General features: G+C 41.1%; 1 protein-coding gene across 7 annotated transcripts in view; it reads left to right on the top strand.

Moving 5' to 3' along the window:
* The window catches only part of FBXO10 (F-box protein 10), an 84,965-nt gene that overhangs the window by 23,238 nt on the left and 39,851 nt on the right, over positions 1-21,876 (top strand). For 6 of the 7 annotated variants that reach the window (XR_003432595.1, XR_003432594.1, XM_027105478.1 and 3 more), the window contains exon 3: positions 19,779-20,369. Coding sequence is in view for 5 of the 7 variants with exons in the window: in XM_027105478.1 (XP_026961279.1) it covers positions 19,785-20,369 (585 nt within the window). In the remaining 2 variants the exon portion in view is untranslated. The remainder of the gene's footprint in view (positions 1-19,778; positions 20,370-21,876) is intronic. The other variant, XM_027105480.1, reaches the window with a different exon arrangement.

Genomic DNA, 21,876 nt, shown 5'->3' on the forward strand with positions numbered 1-21,876 from the left:
AAGACCGACAACAATAAATGTTAGTGAAGTTGTGGAGCAGTGGTGTTGCTTATACATTCATGGTGAGAGTGTAAAATGTTCTTTGGAAAAAGAACCCAGCAATTTCCCTTCTAAGCATTTTTTTAAATATTTTTTTTACATCTTTATTGAAGTATAATTGCTTTACAATGGTGTGTTAGTTTCTGCTTTATAACAAAGTGAATCAATTATACATATACATATGTTCCCATATCTCTTGCCTCGTGCGTCTCCCTCCCTCCCACCCTCCCTATCCCGCCCCTCCAGGCGGTCACAGAGCACTGAGCTGATCTCCCTGTGCTATGTGGCTGCTTCCCACTAGCTATCTAACTTACGTTTGGTAGTGTATATATGTCCATGCCTCTCTCGCGCTTTGTCACAGCTTACCCTTCCCCCTCCCCATATCCTCAAGTCCATTCTCTAGTAGGTCTGTGTCTTTATTCCTGTCTTACCCCTAGGTTCTTCATGACATTTTTTTCCTTAAATTCCATATATATGTGTTAGCATACGGTATTTGTCTTTCTCTTTTTGACTTACTTCACTCTGTATGACAGACTCTAGGTCTATCCACCTCATTACAAATAGCTCAATTTCGTTTCTTTTTATGGCTGAGTAATATTCCATTGTATATATGTGTCACATCTTTATCCATTCATCTGATGATGGACACTTAGGTTGTTTCCATCTCTGGGCTATTGTAAATAGAGCTGCAATGAACATTTTAGTACATGGCTCTTTTTGAATTACGGTTTTCTCAGGGTATATGCCCAGTAGTGGGATTGCTGGGTCATATGGTAGTTCTATTTGTAGTTCTTTAAGGAACCTCCATTACTGTTCTCCATAGTGGCTGTATCAATTTACATTCCCACCAACAGTGTAAGAGGGTTCCCTTTTCTCCACACCCTCTCCAGCATTTATTGTTTGTAGATTTTTTTGATGACTGCTGTGAGATGATATCTCATTGTAGTTTTGATTTGCATTTCTCTAATGATTAATGATGTTGAGCATTCTTTCATGTGTTTGTTGGCAGTCTGTATATCTTCTCTGGAGAAATGTCTATTTAGGTCTTCTGCCCGTTTTATGATTGGGTTGTTTGGTTTTTTGTTATTGAGCTGCATGAGCTGCTTATAAATTTTGGAAATTAATCCTTTGTCAGTTGCTTCACTTGCAAATATTTTCTCCCATTCTGAGGGTTGTCTTTTGGTCTTGTTTATGGTTTCCTTTGCTGTGCAAAAGCTTTGAAGTTTCATTAGGTCCCATTTGTTTATTTTTATTTCCATTTCTGTAGGAGGTGGGTCAAAAAGGATCTTGCTGTGATTTATGTCATGGAGTGATCTGCCTATGTTTTCCTCTAAGAGTTTTATAGTGTCTGGCCTTACATTTAGGTCTTTAATCCATTTTGAGCTTATTTTTGTGTATGGTGTTAGGGAGTGATCTAATCTCATACTTTTACATGTACCTGTCCAGTTTTCCTAGCACCACTTATTGAAGAGGCTGTCCTTTCTCCACTGTACATTCCTGCCTCCTTTATCAAAGATAAGGTGACCATATGTGCGTGGGTTTATCTCTGGGCTTTCTATCCTGTTCCATTGATCTATCTTTCTGTTTTTATGCCAGTACCATACTGTCTTGATTACTGTAGCTTTGTAGTGTAGTCTGAAGTCAGGGAGCCTGATTCCTCCAGCTCCGTTTTTTGTTCTCAAGATTGCTTTGGCTATCCGGGGTCTTTTGTGTTCCCATACAAATTGTGAAACTTTTTGTTCTAGTTCTGTGAAAAATGCCAGTGGTAGTTTGATAGGGATTGCATTGAATCTGTAGATTGCTTTGGGTAGTAGAGTCACTTTCACAGTGTTGATTCTTCCAATCCAAGAACATGGTATATCTCTCCATCTATTTGTATCGTCTTTAATTTCTTTCATCAGTGTCTTATAATTTTCTGCATACATGTCTTTTGTCTCCTTAGGTGGGTTTATTTCTAGCTATTTTATTCTTTTTGTTGCAATGGTAAATGGGAGTGTTTTCTTCATTTCACTTTCAGATTTTTCATCATTAGTGTATAGGAATGCCAGAGATTTCTGTGCATTAATTTTGTATCCTGTTACTTTACCAAATTCATTGATTAGCTCTAGTAGTTTTCTGGTAGCATCTTTAGGATTCTCTATGTATAGTATCATGTCATCTGCGAACAGTGACAGCTTTACTTCTTCTTTCCAATTTGGATTCCTTTTATTTCCTTTTCTTCTCTGATTGCTGTGGCTAAAACTTCCAAAACTATGTTAAATAAAAGTGGTGAGAGTGGGCAACCTTGTCTTGTTCCTGATCTTAGTGGAAATGCTTTCAGTTTTTCACCATTGAGGATGATGTTGGCTGTGGGTTTGTCATATATGGCCTTTATTACGTTGAGGAAAGTTCCCTCTAGGCCTACTTTCTGCAGGGTTTTTATCATAAATAGGTGTTGAATTTTGTTGAAAGCTTTCTTCGCATCTATTGAGATGATCATATGGTTTTTCTCCTTCAATTTGTTAATATGGTGTATCACGTTGAATGATTTGCGTATATTGAAGAATCCTTGCATTCCTGGAATAAACCCCACTTGATCACGGTGTATGATCCTTTTAATGTGCTGTTGGATTCTGTTTGCTAGTATTTTGTTGAGGATTTTTGCATCTATGTTCATCAGTGATATTGACCTGTAGTTTTCTTTCTTTGTGACATCCTTGTCTGGTTTTGGTATCAGGGTGATGGTGGCCTCGTAGAATGAGTTTGGGAGTGTTCCTCCCTCTGCTATATTTTGGAAGAGTTTGAGAAGGATAGGTGTTAGCTTTTCTCTAAATGTTTGATAGAATTCGCCTGTGAAGCCATCTGGTCCTGGACTTCTGTTTGTTGGAAGATTTTTAATCACAGTTTGAATTTCAGTGCTTGTGATTGGTCTGTTCATATTTTCTATTTCTTCCTGATTCAGTCTTGGCAGGTTGTGCATTTCTAAGAATTTGTTCATTTCTTCCACGTTGTCCATTATATTGGCATAGAGTTGCTTGTAGTAATCTCTCATGATCTTTTGTATTTCTGCAGTGTCAGTTGTTACTTCTCCTTTTTCATTTCTAATTCTATTGATTTGAGTCTTCTCCCTTTTTTTCTTGATGAGTCTGGCTAATGGTTTATCAATTTTGTTTAGCTTCTCAAAGAGCCAGCTTTTAGTTTTATTGATCTTTGTATCATTTCCTTCATTTCTTTTTCATTTATTTCTGAACTGATTTTTATGATTTCTTTCCTTCTGCTAACCTTAGGTTTTTTTTGTTCTTCTTTCTCTTATTGCTTTAGGTGCAAGGTTATGTTGCTTATTCGAGATGTTTCCTGTTTCTTAAGGTGGGCTTGTATTGCTATAAACTTCCCTCTTAGAACTGCTTTTGCTGCATCCCATAGGTTTTGGGTCGTCGTGTCTCCATTGTCAGTTGTTTCTAGGTATTTTTTGATTTCCTCTTTGATTTCTTCAGTGATCACTTTGTTATTAAGTAGTGTATTGTTTAGCCTCCATGTGTTTGTATTCTTTACAGATCTTTTCCTGTAATTGATATCTAGTCTCATAGCATTGTGGTCAGAAAAGATACTTGATACAATTTCAATTTTCTTAAATTTCCCAAGGCTTGATTTGTGACCCAAGATATGGTCTATCCTGGAGAATGTTCCATTAGCCCTGGAGAAAAATGTGTATTCTGTTGTTTTTGGATGGAATGTCCTATAAATATCAATTAAGTCCATCTTGTTTAATGTATCATTTAAAGCTTGTGTTTCCTTATTTATTTTCATTTTGGATGATCTGTCCATTGGTGAAAGTGGGGTGTTAAAGTCCCCTACTACAAATGTGTTACTGTCGATTTCCCCTTTTATGGCTGTTAGTATTTGCCTTATGTATTGAGGTGCTCCTATGTTGGGTGCATAAATATTTACAATTGTTATATCTTCTTCTTGGATCGATCCCTTGATCATTATGTAGTGTCCTTCTTTGTCTCTTCTAATAGTCTTTATTTTAAAGTCCATTTTGTCTGATACGAGAATTGCTACTCCAGCTTTCTTTTGGTTTCCATTTGCATGGAATATCTTTTTCCATCCCCTTACTTTCAGTCTGTATGTGTCTCTAGGTCTGAAGTGGGTCTCTTGTAGACAGCAAATATATGGGTCTTGTTTTTGTATCCATTCAGCCAATCTGTGTCTTTTGGTGGGAGCATTTAGTCCATTTACATTTAAGGTAATTATCCATATGTATGTTCCTATTCCCATTTTCTTAATTGTTTTGGGTTCGTTATTGTAGGTCTTTTCCTTCTCTTGTGTTTCTTGCCTAGAGAAGTTCCTTTAGCAGTTGTTGTAGAGCTGGTTTGGTGGTGCTGAACTCTCTCAGCTTTTGCTTGTCTGTAAAGGTTTTAGTTTCTCCATCAAATCTGAATGAGATCCTTGCTGGGTAGAGTAATCTTGGTTGTAGGTTTTTCTCCTTCATCACTTTAAATATGTCCTGCCAGTCCCTTCTGGCTTGCAGAGTTTCTGCTGAAAGATCAAGCTGTTAACCTTATGGGGATTCCCTTGTGTATTATTTGTTGTTTTTCCCTTGCTGCTTTTAATATGTTTTCTTTGTATTTAATTTTTGACAGTTTGATTAATATGTGTCTTGGCGTATTTCTCCTTGGATATATCCTGTATGGGACTCTCTGTGCTTCCTGGACTTGATTAACTGTTTCCTTTCCCGTATTAGGGAAGTTTTCAACTATAATCTCTTCAAATATTTTCTCAGTCCCTTTCTTTTTCTCTTCTTCTGAAACCCCTATAATTTGAATGTTGCATTTGATGTTGTCCCAGAGGTCTCTGAGACTGTCCTTAGCTCTTTTATTCTTCTTTCTTTATTCTGCTCTGTGGTAGTTATTTCCACTATTTTATCTTCCAGGTCACATATCCATTCTTCTGCCTCAGTTAGTCTGCTATTGATCCCATCTAGAGTATTTTTAATTTTATTTATTGTGTTGTTCATCGTTGTTTGTTTCATCTTTAGGTCTTCTAGGTCCTTGTTAAATGTTTCTTGCATTTTGTCTATTCTATTTCCAAGATTTTGGATCATTTTTACTATCATTATTCTGAATTCTTTTTCAGGTAGACTGCCTATTTCCTCTTCATTTGTTAGTTCTGGTGGGCTTTTATCTTGCTCTTTTCATCTGTCTTCCCATTTTGCTTATCTTACTGTGTGGGGTCTCCTTTTTGCAGGCTGCAGGTTCATAGTTCCCATTATTTTTGGTGTCTGTCCCGAGTTGCTAAGGTTGGTTCAGTGGGTTGTGTAGGCTTCCTGGTGGAGGGGACTAGTGCCTGTGTTCTGGTGGTTGAGGCTGGATCTTGTCTTTCTGGTGGGCAGGTCCACGTCTGGTGGTGTGTTTTGCGGTGTCTGTGGACTTATTATGATTTTAGGCAGCCTCTCTGCTAATGGGTGGGGTTGTGTTCCTGTCTTGCTAGTTGTTTGGCATAGGATGTCCAGCACTGTAGCTTGCTGGTCGTTGAGTGAAGCTGGGTGCTGGTGTTGAGATGGAGATCTCTGGGAGATTTTCACCATTTGATATTATGTGGAGCTGGGAGGTCTCTTGTGGACCAGTGTCCTGAAGTTGGCTCTCCCACCTCAGAGGCACAGCACTGACTCCTGGCTGCAGCATCAAGAGCCTTTCATCCACACGGCTCAGAATAAAAGGGAGAGAAAGAAGAAAGAAATGGAGGGAGGGAGGGAAGGAAGGAAGGAAGGAAGGAAGGGGACAATAGAAAATAAAGTAAAGTTATTAAAATAAAAAATAATTATTAAGAAAAAATGTTTTAAAAAGTAGAAAATACAAACAAACAAAAAGGGACGGATAGGACCATAGGACAAATGGTGGAAGCAAAGCTATACAGACAAAATCTCACACAGAAACATACACACTCACAAAAAGAGGAAAAGGGGAATAAATCATAAATCTTGCTCTCAAAGTCCACCTCCTTAATTTGGGATGATTGGTTGTCTCTTCATGTATTCCACAGATGAAGGGTACATCAAGTTGATTGTGGAGCTTTAATCCGCTGCTTCTGAGGCTGCTGGGAGAGATTTCCCTTTCTCTTCCTTGTTCGCACAGCTCCCAGGGGCTCAGCTTTGGATTTGGCCCCGCCTCTGAGTGTAGGTTACCAGAGGGCGTCTGTTCTTCGCTCAGACGAACGGGGTTAAAGGAGCCGCTGATTCGGGGGCTCTGGCTCACTCAGGCAGAGGGGAGGGAGGGGCACGGAGTGCGGGGGGAGCCTGCGGCGGCAGAGGCCGGCATGACGTTGCACCTGCCTGAGGCGCGCTGTGCATTCTCCCAGAGGAGCTGACCCTGGATCTCGGGACCCTGGCAGTGGCGGGCTGCACAGGCTCCCCGGAAGGGGGGTGTGGAGAGTGACCTGTGCTCGCACACAGGGTTCTTGGTGGCGGCAGCAGCAGGCTTAGCGTCTCATGCCCATCTCTGGGGTCCGCGCTTTTAGCCGCAGCTCGCGCCTGTCTCTGGAGCTCCTTTAAGCAGCGCTCTTAATCCCCTCTCCTTGCGCACAAGGAAACAGAGGTAAGAAAAAGTCTCTTGCCTCTTTGGCAGGTCCAGACTTTTCCCCGGACTCCCTCCCGGCTAGCTGTCGTGCACTAACCCCCTGCAGGCTGTGTTCACGCCACCAACCCCAGTCCTCTCCCAGTGCTCCGACCGAAGCCCGAGCCTCAGCTCGCAGCCCCGCCCGCCCCGGTGGGTGAGCAGACAAGCCTCTCGGGCTGGTGAGTGCGGGTCGGCCCTGATCCTCTGTGCGGGAATCTCCCCACTTTGCCCTCCACACCCCTGTGGCTACGCTCTCCTCTGCGGCTCCGAAGCTTCCCCCTCCGCTACCCACAGTCTCTGCCCGTGAAGGGGCTTCCTAGTGTGTGGAAACCTTTCCTCCTTCACAGCTCCCTCCCACTGGTGCAGGTCCCATCCCTATTCTTTTGTCTCTGTTTATTATTTTTTCTTTTGCCCTACCCAGGTACGTGGGGGGGTTTCTTGCCTTTTGGGAGGTCTGAGGTCTGCTGCCAGCGTTCAGTAGGTGTTCTGTAGGAGTTGTTCCACGTGTAGATGTATTTCTGGTGTATCTGAGGGGAGGAAGGTGATCTCCGCGTCTTACTCTTCCGCCATCTTCCCAGAAGCCCCCTTCTAAGCATTTACTCAAAAAAAAATTAAAACATATGTCCACAAAGCACTTGTATAAGAATATTCACAGCAGCATTATTCATAATAGCACCAAACTGGAAACAGTTTTGCTTTCTACCAATAGGAGGATTTATTTTTTTTAAAACTGTGATATTTTAATATATAATGAACTACTACTCAACAATAAAAAGGGGTGAGCTACTGATACATGCAGCAAAATGGATGAGTCTCCAAAATGTTCTTCTGCGTGAAAGAAGCCTTACCCAAAAGAATACTTACTGCATGATTCCATTTATATGAAATTCTAGAACAGACAAAACTAATCTATGGTAGAAAAATCACAACAGTGGTTGCCTCTTGGGATTGGGGTTAGGGATTGACTAAGAAAAATCATGAGTGAACTTTCTGGGGTGACGGTAATATTCTGTATTGGTGGGGTTTGGATTAGATGTATGAATGCATTTGTCAAAATTCTGCAAATGTACACTGGTGCATCAACACTGTGGAATGCTACTCAGCATTCTAAAGGAACAAACTAGTGATACAGAGACTTGACTGCATCTCCAAGGAATAATGCTGAGAGAAAAAAGCCAGTCCCATCCTTACACACTGTAAAATTCCATTTACATGACATTTTTAAGTGACACAATTTTAGAATGAAGGACAGATTAATGGTTGTCAGGGATTAGGGATGGGAAGAAGAGTCAGGAGGGTGGTAGGTGTGATTATAAAAGGGTAGTATGAGGGGTCCTTGTGGTGTTGGAACTGTTAGTGTCTTGACTATTGATAGTGGATACAGGAACCTACACAGGTGATAAAAATTGTACAGAATGTAATATAGACACACAAAAACGAGTATAAGTAAAACAGGAAATCTGAATAAGGTGGTGGATTGTATCAGTGTCACTATGCTGGTTGTGTTATTATGCTGTAGTTGTGCAAACTGTTACCACTGCGGGTAACTGGGCAAAGAATACAAGAGATCTCTATTATTTCTTACAATTTCATACAGACCTACAATTATCTCAGTAAAAATTTCAATTTAAAATAAACACAAATTATTTCTTAGAGAATCTGATACTATGTCTGGGCAAGAAATGTAAAAAGTGAGCTAGGAACATCTTGAAGTACCACATAGCAAGGAAACGATCAAAGATTACTGAGGTTGTGCCAGAAGCACTGAGGAACTAAATCGAGGCCAACGCTGGCTCAATTTGAGCTTCAGGAAGAATAGCAAATTCAAAGACTTGAAAGCCATACAATATGTTTAAATCCATGTGTTTATAATAATAGTTTAAACACATGCACACACAAACCCAAATTGGTTACCTTCAAAGTATAACGGGACAAATTCATCATCTTGAAACCTGGGAAATGAAAGAGTCAAGTTGGCCTTTCCTAAGTGGACTGTACCTCTGAGTAACCAAATGATGGATGAAGAGAAGACTCTCCTATTTGCTGAAAGTTATTTCAGCAAATAAATCAAAACAAGATGATCCAGTTGGAGTTTCACCGTTTTTTTACCTTCAGGGAAATGAATGGGTCTAGGCATTGGGTGTCAGTGGGCACTGACATCAAAAAAGCGACAGCCAGACTTGTGGACATCTCCTGATAAGAAGATACACCACCACTTGTAGACTTGCTAAAGGGATGGAACCTGAGTCTAGTCTAGCCCCTGATCCAGCTGCCAATATGCAGGAAATCAGCTGACAGGGCGAAAAAGTGAACTCTACCACGAGAACATACACGGTCGGCAAAGTCCAGACTGAGAAACTTCGGTCAAATTGTTCAAGTTCTTCAACAGATATGTAGTAAAGAAAAGAAAAGGATGGAAGGGGAACCTGTAGGTGGAATGAGACTCAAACACTTATCAAGCTCAAAACCTAAGGACAAAACTAAAACTATACTAACGATGCATGCTTAGGTGATAAAACCACAAAGAAACCTAAGGAAGGGATTACTACAGAGTCAGGAGGAAAATGTTTACTCTGGGGGGCGGGATTGGGATGGGCACATGGAGAGGCTTCTGGCTGGCAAAATTGTTTTTTGACCTAGGAGGTGATTAACAGGATGTTTGCCTTATAAATCAATTCGCTAACCTACACATTTGCTTTGTGTCCTCTGTCCTGTTTTACATTTTAAACAGGCTGTGTGATAGAGCTGTTCTCAGGTTGCCATTGGAAGCCAGCGAGGCACTTCATATCTAAGGAGAGAGGATGAGGAAAGGCCATCTGTAGAGATATTACTGGGATTGTGAGAGTAGGGTGGGAAGAATGTCAGGGATGAGACCAGAGAAATAAGCAAGCTCATGACCTGTCTTCTGTACTAGACTTTATCCTAGAAGCCATGGGGGGCCACTGAGGAATTTGACACTAAGCGACCAGACCAGATTCATATTTTAGAAAGATTCCTCTGGCAGCTGAATGTCAGATGGATTGGATGGAGGCAGGAGTGGTTCCAGGGAGACCGGTTAAGACTCTACTGTAGTAATCCAGACTAAAGATGGTGAAGCCAGAAATAACACAGTGACAGAGAGGGTAGAGAGCAAAGACTAATTTGAGAGTACTTAAGGAGGCAGAAACATAAGGCTTGAGAGGCTATCCGGGAGAGAGAGGGAGGGAAGGAGACAGAAGAGAAATTAAGGAGGTTTCCCTAAATTCGAGACAAAGTTTACACACAATAAAATGCACAGAACGGAAGCATACAGTCCAGTGAGGTTTTTTTACATGTATGTACCTATATAACTTACATACCAGTGAAGCTGTAAATCTTTTCCTTTACTCCCAAAGTTTCCTCTTGACCCCTGCAAGTCAATCCCTACCCCATTGGCAGGCACCGTTCTGATTTTTGTCACCATAGATGATTTTATCTGTTTTTGAACTTCACCTAAATGGAATCATACAATATGTAGTCTTTTGTGACTAATTTCTTTTGCCTAGCACATTCTTTTTGCAATTCATCCATGTTGTGTGTTATCAGCAGTTCATCCCTTTTTGTTGCTGAATAGTATTCCATTGTACGAATACACCATTATTTGTTTATCCACTCTTCTGTTGATGGACATTTGGGTTGTTTCTAGTTTTCTGTCTGTTTGTTTTACTATTAGGAATAAAGCGGCTGTAAACATTCTAAAATCAGTCCTTTTGTAGATGTACATTTTCACTTATCTTGGGTAAATATCTAGGAGTGGAATTTCTAGGTCACAGGATAGGTATGTGGTTTTTTTGATTTGTTTGTTTTTTTAATATTTATTTATTTATTTATTGGTTGTGTTGGGTCTTAGTTGCGGCACACAGGATCTTCCATTGTGGTGCATGGGCTTCTCTCTAGTTGTGGCTTGCAGGCTCCAGAGCACATGGGCCCTGTAGTTGTGGTGCGCGGGCTTAGTTGCCCCACGGCATGTGGGATCTTAATTCCCTGACCAAGGATCGAACCTGTGTCCCCTGCATTGCAAGAAGCATTCTTAACCACTGGACCACCAGGGAAGTCCCGGGATAGGTGTATGTTTTAACTGCAGAAGAAATCGCCAGTTTCCTGAAGTGCTTCTAGTATTTAATACTCCTACCAACAATGTATGAGAATTCTGGTTACTTCACATCCTTGATGCTTTCAGTGTTCTTAATTTTAGCCATTCTAGTGTGTGTGAAACACACATTTATCTCATCATGGTTTTAATACAAATTGAGTAATAATGAATACTAATGATGTTGAGTATCTCTTCATGAGTTTATCGGCTGTTCATTTTTCTTTTTGAAGTTTCTGTTCAAATCTTTGCCTATTTTTTTTTTTTTTTTTTTTTTTTTGCGTTATGTGGGCCTCTCACTGTCGTGGCCTCTCTCGTTGCGGAGCACAGGCTCCGGACATGCTGGCTCAGCGGCCATGGCTTATGGGCCTAGCCGCTCTGCGGCATGTGGGATCTTCCTGGACCAGGGCACGAACCCGTGTCCCCTGCATCGGCAGGTGGACTCTCAACCACTGCGCCACCAGGGAAGCCCTCTTTGCCTATTTTTTATTGGGTTTTGTTATTACTGAGTTGTAGGATTTCTTAATATATCCTGGATTCAAGCCCTTTGTCCTGTGTATGTTGTATTGCAAATATTTTTCCCCGTTCTGTCATTCTTTTCCTAATGATGTCTTTTGATAAACAGAAAATTTTAATTTTGATAGACCAATTTACTAGGTTTTTTTTAACAATTAATGCCTTTTGTGTTCTCAGAAATCTTTGCCTACCCCAAGGTTGCAAATGTATTTTCCTATATTTTCTTCTAGGAGCATTATAGATTTAGTTTTTATGTGTATGTCTATAATCAATCTTGAGTTACTTTTTTTCATGTATGGTGTAAGGTATGAGGCAAAAGTTCTTTTTTTTTCCATACGGATATCATTTTTCCAGCACCATTTGATGAAAAGACTTTTCTCCATCCACTGAATTGCATTGATGTTTTGTCAGAAATCAGTTGACCAGTATACGTACAAATCTATTTCTGGACTCTCTAGTTTTCTTTTTTTTTTTAGTTTCATTTTTATTTTGTATTGGAGTATAGTTGATTTACAATGTTGTATTAGTTTCAGGTGTACAGCAAAGTGATTCAGTTATACATATGCATATGTCCATTCTTTGGCAGATTCTTTTCCCATATAGGTTGTTACAGGATATTGAGTCAAGTTCCCAGTGCTATTCAGCAGGTCCTTGCTGATTATCTATTTTGTATATAGTAATGTGTACATACAGACTGTATATATGCATTTATCCCTCCCCACTGCCACCTTTCCCCTTTGATAACCATAAGTTTGTTTCTGAAGTCTGTGAGTCTTTCTGTTTTGTAAATAAGTTCATTTGTATCATTTTTTTAGATTCCACATATAAGTGATATATGATATTTGTCTTTCTCTGTCTGACTTACTTCATTTAGTATGATAATCTCAGGTCCATCCATGTTGCTGCAAATGGCATTATTTCATTCTTTTTTATGGCCAAGTAATATTCCATTGTATATATGTACCACATCTTCTTTATCTGTTCCTCTGTCGATGGACATTTAGGTTGCTTCCATGTCTTGCCTATTGTAAATAGTGCTGCAGTGAACATTGGGGTGCATGTATCTTTTTGAATTATGGTTTTCTCTAGATATATGCCCAGGAGTGGGCTTGCTGGATTATATGGTAGTTCTATTTTTAGTTTTTTAAGGAACCCCCATACTCTTCTTCATAGCGGTTGTACCAACTTACATTCCCACCAACAGTGTAAGAGGGTTTGCTTTTCTCCACACTCTTTCCAACATTTATCGTTTGTAGACTTTTCAGTGATGGTCAGTGATGGCCATTCTGACCAGTGTGAGGTGCTACCTCATTGTAGTTTTGATTTGTATTTCTCTAATAATTAGCAATGTTGAACATCTTTTCATGTGCTTTTTGGCCATCTGTATGTCCTCTTTGGAGAAATGTCCATTAAGATCTTCTGCCCATTTTTTGATTTGTTTGTTTTTGATATTGAGCTGCCTGAGCTGTTTGTGTATTTTGGAGATTAATCCCTTGTTGGTTGCATCATTTGCAAATATTTCTCCCATTCTGTGGATTGTCTTTTCATTTTGTTTATGGTTTCCTTTGCTGTGCAAAGCTTTAAAGTTTAATTAGGTCCCATTTGTTTATTTTTATATTCATTACTCTAGAAGGTGGGTCCAAAAAGATATTGCTGCAATTTACATCAAAGAGTGTTCTGCCTATGTTTTCCTCTAAGAGTTTCATAGTATCTAGTCTTACATTTAGGTCTTTAATCCATTTTGAGTTTGTTTTTCTGTATGGTGTTAGAGAATGTTCTAATTTCATTCTTTTACATGTAGCTGTCCAGTTTTCCCAGCACCATTTATTGAAGAGACTGTCTTTTCTCCATTGTCGTAGATTAATTGACCATAGGTGCATGAGTTTATTTCTGGGCTTTTTATACTGTTCCATTGATCTATATTTCTGTTTTTGTGCCAGTACTATATTGTCTTGATTACTGTAGCTTTGTAGTATAGTCTGAAGTCAGGGAACCTGATTCCTCCAGCTCCATTTTTCTTTCTTAGGATTGCTTTGGCTATTCGGGGTCTTTTGTGTTTCCATACAAATTAAAAAATTTTTTGTTCTAGTTCTGTGAAAAATGCCATTGGTAATTTGATAGAGATTGCATTGAATCTGTAGATTGCCTTGGGTAGTAGAGTTGTTTTGACAATATTGATTTTTCCAAACCAAGAACATGGTATATCTTTCCAACTGTTTGTGTCATCTTTGAATTCTTTCATCAGCATCTTACAGTATTCAGAGTACAGGTCTTTTGCCTCCTTAGGTAGGTTTATTCCTAGGTATTTTATTCTTTTTGATGCAATGGTAAATAGGATTGTTTCCTTAATTTCTCTTTCTGATCTTTTGTTGTCAGTTTATAGAAATGCAAGAGATTTCTGTGCATTAGTTTTGTATCCTGCAACTTTACTGAATTTATTGATGAGCTCTAGTAGTTTTCTGGTAACATATTTAGGACTTTCTATGTATAGTATCATGTCATCTGCAAACAGTGACCATTTTACTTGTTCTTTTCCAATTTGGATTCCTTTTATTTCTTTTTCTTCTCTGATTGCCATGGCTAGGATTTCCAGAACTATCTTGAATGAAATTGGCAAGAGTGTACATCCGTACCTTGTTCCTGATCTTAGAGGAAATGCTTTCAGCTTTTCACTGTTGAGTACCATGTTAGCTGTGGGTTTGTCATAGATGGCCTTTGTCATGTTGAGGTAGGTTCCCTCTATACCCACTTTCTGGAGAGATTTTATCATAAATCAGTGTTGAATTTTATCGAAAGCTTTTTCTGCATCTATTGAGATGATCATATGGTTTTTATTCTTCAATTTGTTAATGTGGTGTATCACACTGATTGATTTGCAGATATTGAAAAATCCTTGCACCCCTGGGATAAATCCCACTTTATCATGGTGTATGATCCTTTTAATGTATTGTTGAATTTGGTTTGCTAGTATTTTGTTAAAGATTTTTGCATCTATGTTCATCAGTGATATTGGCCTGTAATTTTCTTTTTTTGTGCTATCTTTGTCTGGTTTTGGTACCTGAGTGATGGTGGCCTCATAGAATGAGTTTGGGAGTGTTCCTTCCTCTGCAGGTTTTTGGAATAGTTCCAGAAGGATAGCTGTTAACTCTTCTCTAAATGTTTAGTAGACTTCACCTGTGAAGCCATCTGGTCCTGGACTTTTGTTTGTTGGAAGTTTTTAAATCACAGTTTCAATATCAGTACTTGTGATTGGTCTGTTCATATTTTCTATTTCTTCCTGGTTCATTCTTGGAAGGTGTACCTTTCTAAGAATTTGTCCATTTCTTCCAGGTTGTCCATTTTATTGGCATATAGTTGCTTGTAGTAGTCTCTTATGATCCTTTGTATTTCTGTGGTGTCGGTTGTAACTTCTCCTTTTTCATTCTAATGTTGTTGATTTGAGCTCTCTACCTTTTTTTCTTGTTGGGTCTAGCTAAAGGTTTATTAGTTTTTCTTATCTTTTCAAAGAACCAGCTTGATCTTTTCTGTTGTTTTCTTCACCTTTATTTCATTTATTTCTGTTCTGATCTTTATGGTTTCTTTCCTTCTACTAACTTTGGGTTTTGTTTGTTATTCTTTCTCTAGTTCCTTTAGGTGTAAGGTTAGGTTGTTTGAGATTTTTCTTGTTTCCTGAGGAAGATTGTATTGCTTTTACCTTCCCTAATTGAACAGCTTTTGCTGCGTCCCATAGGTTTTGGATTGTTGTGTTTTTGTTTTCATATGTCTCTAGGTATTTTTTTATTTCCTCTTTGGTATCCTCAGTGATCCATTGGTCGTTTAGTAACATATTGTTTAGCCTCCACGTGTTTGCTTTTTTTTACTGTTTTTTTCTTGTAGTTGATTTCTTATCTCATAGCATTGTGATCAGAAAAGATGTTTGATATGATTTCAATTTTCTTAAATTTACTAAGGCTTGCTTTATGGCCCAGCGTGTGATCTATCCTGGAGAATGTTCTGTGTGCACTTAAGTAGAATGTGTATCCTGCTGCTTTCGGGTGGAATGTTCTGTAAATATCAGTTAAGTCCATGTGATCTAATGTGTCATTTAAGGCCTGTCTTTCCTTATTGATTTTCTTTCTGGATGATCTGTCCATTGATATAAGTGGGGTGTTAAAGTCCCCTACTATTATTGTGTTACTGTCAGTTTCTCCTTTTATGGCTGTTAGCATTTGCCTTATATGTTGAGGCCCCCCTATGTTGGGTGCATATATATTTACAGTTATATCTTCTTGGATTGATCCCTTGATCATTATGTAACCTCCTTCTTTGTCTGTTGTAACAGCCTTTATTTTAAAGTCTATTTTGTCTGACATGAGTATTGCTACTCCAGCTTTCTTTTGATTTCCATTTGCATGGAATACCATTTTCCATCCCCTCACTTTGTCTGTTTGTGTCCCTATATCTGAAGTGAGTCTCTTGTAGACAGCATATATACAGGTCTTGTTTTTGTATCCATTCAGCCAGTCTGTGTCTTTTGGTTAGAGCATTTAATCCATTTACATTTAAGGTAATCATCAATATGTATGTTCTTATTGCCATTTTGATAATTGTTTGGGATTTGTTTTTGTGGGTCTTTTTTCTTCCCTTCCTCTTTTGTTCTCTTCTCTTGTGATTTGTTGACTGTCTTCAGTGTTGTGTTGGGATTGCTTTATTTTGTGTGTGTATCTATTGTAGATTTTTGGTTTGCGGTTACCATGGTTTTGGTATAGCAGTCTATATATATGCATGATTGTTTTAGGTTGCTGATCTCTTAATTTCAAATGTGTTTCAAATATCCTGCATTTGTATTCTCCTCCTCTCACAATTACTGGTTTAAGTATCATATTTGTGTGTGAATGATTTCCTACCTTAACTGTATGTTTCCCTTTACTGGTGAGCTTTTCCATTCGTAATTTTCTTGTTTCTAGTTGTGGCCTTTTCTTTTCCATCTAGAGAAGTTCCTTTAGCATTTGTTGTAAAGCTGGTCTGGTGGTGCTGAATTCCCTTAGCTTTTGCTTGTCTGTAAAGCTTTTGATTTCTCCCTAGAATCTGAATGGGAGCCTTGCTGGGTAGAGTATTCTTGGTTGTAGGGTTTCCCCTTTCATCACTTTCAATATATCATGCCACTCCCTTCTGGCCTGCAGAGTTTTTGCTGAAAAATCAGCTGATAACCTTATGGGGATTCCCTTGTATGTTATTTGTTGCTTTTTCTCTTGTTGCTTTTAATATTTTCTCTTTGTCTTTAATTTTTGTCAGTTGGAATAGTATGTATCTTGGCGTGTTCCTCCTTGGGTTTATCCCCTATGGGATTCTCTGCGCATCCTGGACTTGAGTGTTTCCTTTCCCATGTTAAGGAAGTTTTCAACTATTATGTTTTCAAATATTTTCTCAGGCCCTTTCTCTCTCTCTTCTCCTTCAGGGATCCCTATAATGTGAATGTTGGTGCATTTAATGTTGTCCCAGAGGTCTCTCAGACTGTCCTCATTTCTTTTCATTCTTTTTTCTTTATTCTGTTCAGCAGTGATTTCCACCATCTGTCTTCCAGCTCACTTATTTGTTCTTCTGCCTCATTTATTCTGCTATTGATTCCCTCTACTGTATTTTTCATTTCAGTTCTTATATTGTTCATCTCTGTTCTTTAAATCTTCTCTTTGTTAAACATTTCATGTATCTTCCCAATCTGTGCCTCCATTCTTTTTCCGAGATCTTGGATCACCTCTACTATCATTACTCTGAATTATTTTTCAGGCAGATTGCCTATCTCCACTTCACTTAGTTGTCCTTCTGGAGTTTTATCTTGTTCCTTCGTCTGGGTTATATTCCTCTGCCATCTTGTTCTGTCTAACTTTCTGTGTTTGTGGCCTCCATTCCTCAGGCTGCAGAATTGTAGCTCCTCTTGCTTCTGGTGTCTGCCCCCTGGTGGATGAGGGTCCAAGGGCTTGTGCTGGCTTCCTGGTGGGAGGGACTGGTGCCTGCCCACAGGTGGGAGGGACTGGTGCCTGCCCACAGGTGGGTGGAACTGGGTCTTAGGACTCTCTAGTTTTCTTATGCCAACATCACAATATCTTGTAGCTGACATGTTGAGGGAGTCTAGATTATGTTGTCCTTTTTTTTTTTTTTTAGGACTGTTAAATTTCATTCTAGCAGGCATAAGTTACTGGAAGAACCCTTTGATCCTATGAAGCTTGACTTTATTCTTCCGATTTGAATTTATTCCCATGGCACATCCTTTCTGAGTCTCAGTATGAATGCTCCATATTCTGGGTGGAATTCCATGATCTCCCAGCTCTGCCTGATCTCTAGTATCATCACTTACCCCAGAGAAGGCGATTTCTACTAGGTCTGTGGAAGTCCCACCCTGTACGCGTGTGGTCCAGCTTTCAGCCAAGAAACTGCCCGCCAAACCCACCCCCACGCTGTGTCGCTCACGCCCTCTGGATACCCTGCCTGGCAGATTTCAGCCGCTTCAGCCCAGAACTCAAATCTGCCTGCTCAGTAGACTATCACTCTGCCTGGGCTCCATCTCCCTACCCCACAATGAGAAGGTGCCCCAAGATGACAGCTGGAGCAGTCATGCACTTTCCTCCTGTTTCCTTGCTCTCTAAGATCACAGTCCTTTGTGGCTTGCTATTCAGTGCCTGAGAGCATGGATTCTGTTGCCTTGTTTGTGGCAGGCAGGAGAATCCAGTTCTAGGAATTCTGTCATGGCCTAAATTGGAAGGTGAGGTTCCATTTTGGATATGATGCTGAGTTTTTAGTGTCTGTGGAACCTTCAGGTAGAAACGTCTGGCCAGCAATTGGGTATTCATGTACGGAGCTTGAAAGAGACAGCAGGGGCTGGAAATTCAGATTCTGAGGTCCTGAATTTACACTGGTAGTTGAAATCAAGGGAACGAATGTGATCACTTAGCTAGAGAATGGTTAGAGAAGGGATAGAAAAACATTCTTCTCCTTAAAAGGCTGGGAAGGTGTAGCTAAAGAAGGGATGAGGAACAGGAGACACGGGTGTCACAGAAACCACCATGAGTAAAATTGCATTTGCCTGGGGCAGTTGCAGTATCAGGAGCCCAGCCTTTCTTTCCTCTCTACATCATGCTTACCAGTCCAGAGCCAGTTCTTCTCCAGTGCTACTGAGAACTTCATAAAGCCTCACTGGGTGATCATGATGGAAGAACCTGCATATCTGGGCTCTGATACTAATCTGTAGAGTTAAAGCCATACCTGTCTGGAGGAGGCTTAGAATTTCTATCAGATGTAATCACACATCTGTGTTTTTAGCCTTCTTGGGGCTAATGGCTGACAAGTTTGATCATCATTTTTATAAAATTGAGGGGAAAACTAAGGCCCTGGAGAGGTGGACAACTTGATTATTAAAGTCAGTGATGGAGTCGGCCCTGTTTCCAGTTTTAGTTTCTAGTTGTCTAGAGACCTTACAGGGTTCAGACTTGGAAGTTGCTCTAGGTCATCTAATTCAGCTGCCTTGTTTTTTAGGTGGGGAAACTGACACTGATAGAGCTTAAACTAGGTGTAAACAACAGAAATGCAGTGAAGCCAGCTTAGGCAAAAAGGAGAATTTGCTAGAAGAGTACAGAGGTAGCTGAAGGGATTCAAAAGGCAAGGATGGAGCTGAGCTTTGAGAGTAGACTGGAACTGTGACCTGCAGTGCTGGAGAAACACTGGGATGCCCCTTGTTTCTGCCCTTTTCTCTGCTTTTTTCTGTGTCTCTCATTCATCCTCCTCTCAATGCAGACCAGCTTCTTCTGCTTCCACCCTCCCCTGCCCCCAGAGAAAATGGTCACCAACAACTGTTCCTGAGTTTATAGCTTAGGAAACAAGCCACTCATTCCCCTCCATTCAGGAAAGAAGTCAATCTGATTCTAGAATTGCAACTCACATTCCCCTAAAGATCTCAGTGGCCCAGTGGAGCCATCCAGAGTCCAGTCATTTGCAGCCAGGGGTCTGGGTAGTGTTATTCCACACACAGGGCTGCGGAAAGCCCTACCTCTATAAGCAAGTGGTATAAACTGTTGGTGGGGGGAGGGATATTTTCCCCCAAAAAATCATGGGAGCAGATGGTTGGGCAGCTAGCCCAGTAGATGCTTGGGACACTAGGGTTACATGAGTAACCAGTGGCAGAGCCAGGACCAGAAACCTCAGCAGCAGTTTTCCTGAGGTTGCCTCCCATGAGGATTTGATCCGTGATGAGTAGAGAGAGCTCTAGGACAGTAACAGCCAAAGGTGGGTTCCCTCTGTATTAGTCCAAACTAAACCTAGTCTAAACTAGGTCATATCTCTATAGTGTCTTTAAGAGAAAAGAAAGTTTTCCCTGCTGATTGCAGGTAGAAAAATCCCAGGGAACGATTCTGACTCAGTGGGTGGAGTCCTGTGATTGGCTGGGCCTAGGTGCCTGTTCACCCCTGGGGTCAGAAGGCAGGGGATATTTTAAGAAGGGGGACTGTAAGCAGCGTAGACAAAAACTCTTTTGTTCTGTGTCTGTCTCCCAGGTGACGATGGAGGCTGGCAGCCTCCCCCTGGAGCTGTGGCGCATGATCTTAGCCTACTTGCCCCTTCCCGACTTGGGCCGTTGCAGCCTAGTGTGCAGGGCCTGGTATGAACTGATCCTCAGTCTTGATAGGACTCGCTGGCGGCAGCTGTATCTGGGCTACACTGAGTGCCGCCACCCCAACTGGCCCAACCAGCCTGATGTGGAACCTGAGTCTTGGAGGGAGGCCTTCAAGCAGCATTACCTTGCCTCCAAGATGTGGACCAAGAATGCTGCGATCTTGGAGACCTCTGTCTGCTTTTCTCTATTTCGCCGGAGGAGGACACGTCGTACCCTGAGTGTCGGGCCAGGCCATGAGTTTCACAGCCTAGGCAGTGCCCTGGCCATGTCCAGCCTATTTGACCGAATCCTGCTGTTCCCAGGTCTGCACGAAGAGCAAGGTGAAATTATCCTGAAGGTGCCCGTGGAGATCGTAGGCCACGGGAAGTTGGGCGAAGTGGCCCTGCTAGCCAGCATTGACCAGCAGTGCTCAACCACACGCCTGTGCAACCTCGTCTTCATGCCAGCCTGGTTCTCACCCTTCATGTTTAAGGTGGGTGTCTACCTCAGATGGATAGCCTCTCCCGGCCTGACCCTGGGCCTTGCCCTCTTCTCAGTGGGTTTGTAACCCTTTTTTTGTTGGAATTAGAAAAAGAGAGAGAGTTCAGTCATTAGTCCTATAACACACTCCTGTGAGTTCTGCACCAGTTGAGAAAGAGGCACAGGGATCAGTAGAGATCAATATTCTGCTTTATTCCTGAAAAAGCTGTACTTAAAAAAATGAGCCTTGCACTGGAGGCCAAAATTGCTTTGTACTTCTTCCTTTCCAACCTGGACCAACTGGGACCACAGGTAGAGCAGCCAGGTTCCGGGAGCATGCCACATGCCACATGGTGACAGGAAGCAGAGAACAGACAGCGTTCCCAGAGAGATGGCCAAAGAGGGGGGCTCTGCAGGCCAGTGACCTTCAGCACATTAGCCCCACTCTGCAGAGGGTCAAGGAAGGTCAGGCTTTTGCCAAGGCTGACTGGAGAGAGGGTCAGGAAATATCAGGAGAACACATTCCTTCTAGGAACAGAGCAGTTGTTTCCAAAGAAAAGCATGTGTTGGGATGTTGGTAGCTTCTGGCAGAACAGTCTAGAGCTAATAGCTATAGACCGCCAGGAGCTGCATTGCCTAGAAACTGATTGTGATACATGGATTTTGTACCTAGTCAACAAAAATTATATTGCCACTGTTCTACCAATAACAACCAAATTGTCTCTCACGTTCGTAATGATCATTATGCCACCAGTCACTTATGATGCACTTACTCTTTGCCAGCCACGTGCTTTACAGCCATGATTAAGATGGGCAGTGTCAGCTGGCTTTATTGATGAGCAGATGGAGCCTCAGCAAGGGTCTCAGACTTTGTAAGGGACAGAGGTAGGGTCCAAAGCCTGTAATCATAAGATAGGTGACTTTCCATCTGTGGCCTCATTTGATCCCCACAACAAACAGTTGTGGTAGACAGAGTAGGTGTGTCCCCATTTTGCAGATGAGGGACACTGAGGCTCAGAGATGCTGAGTAACTTTCTCAAGTGGATAATTAGTGAGGTTAGAACTCAAATCCAGGCCTTTGAGTCTAACCCCTTTTGAAATTACATTGTTCTGCATTCCCTGGAAGCTTAAAAGGCTGTTCGCTACTTAGAACATTTCAGAAGAACCGATGGAGTCCTTCTGTGCTCATCTGCAGATCTGGAAGAACGGTTCGTTTCCATACCTTCCACATTTCATAGTCATTTATTCTTCAGCCTCCACTTCCCCCTCACAAGTGCAGCTGCAGATCCTCAAGGGGTGGGTCCTGGCCGTAGACCTTGTAGCCCAGCCCACCATCTGGCTTTGTGCTTGGCATATATTAGTGCTCAGTCCATGCTTGTCTTTTAACTAAAAGCAGGACAGGGGGCTAGGATGACCTTGCCTGAAAAATGCAAAGGCCAGGGTGACTTCACAGCCGTTTTTTATGACTTCTGAGGAGAACTCTAGCAATGACTCTGCGTCTCTAGAGAGCCAGGGTTTTT

This window comes from Aethalodelphis obliquidens, unplaced genomic scaffold (genome assembly GCF_003676395.1).
Source record: "Aethalodelphis obliquidens isolate GAN/ISIS:26980383/991018 unplaced genomic scaffold, ASM367639v1 scaffold7, whole genome shotgun sequence".
Classification (NCBI taxonomy): Eukaryota; Metazoa; Chordata; class Mammalia; order Artiodactyla; family Delphinidae; genus Aethalodelphis; species Aethalodelphis obliquidens.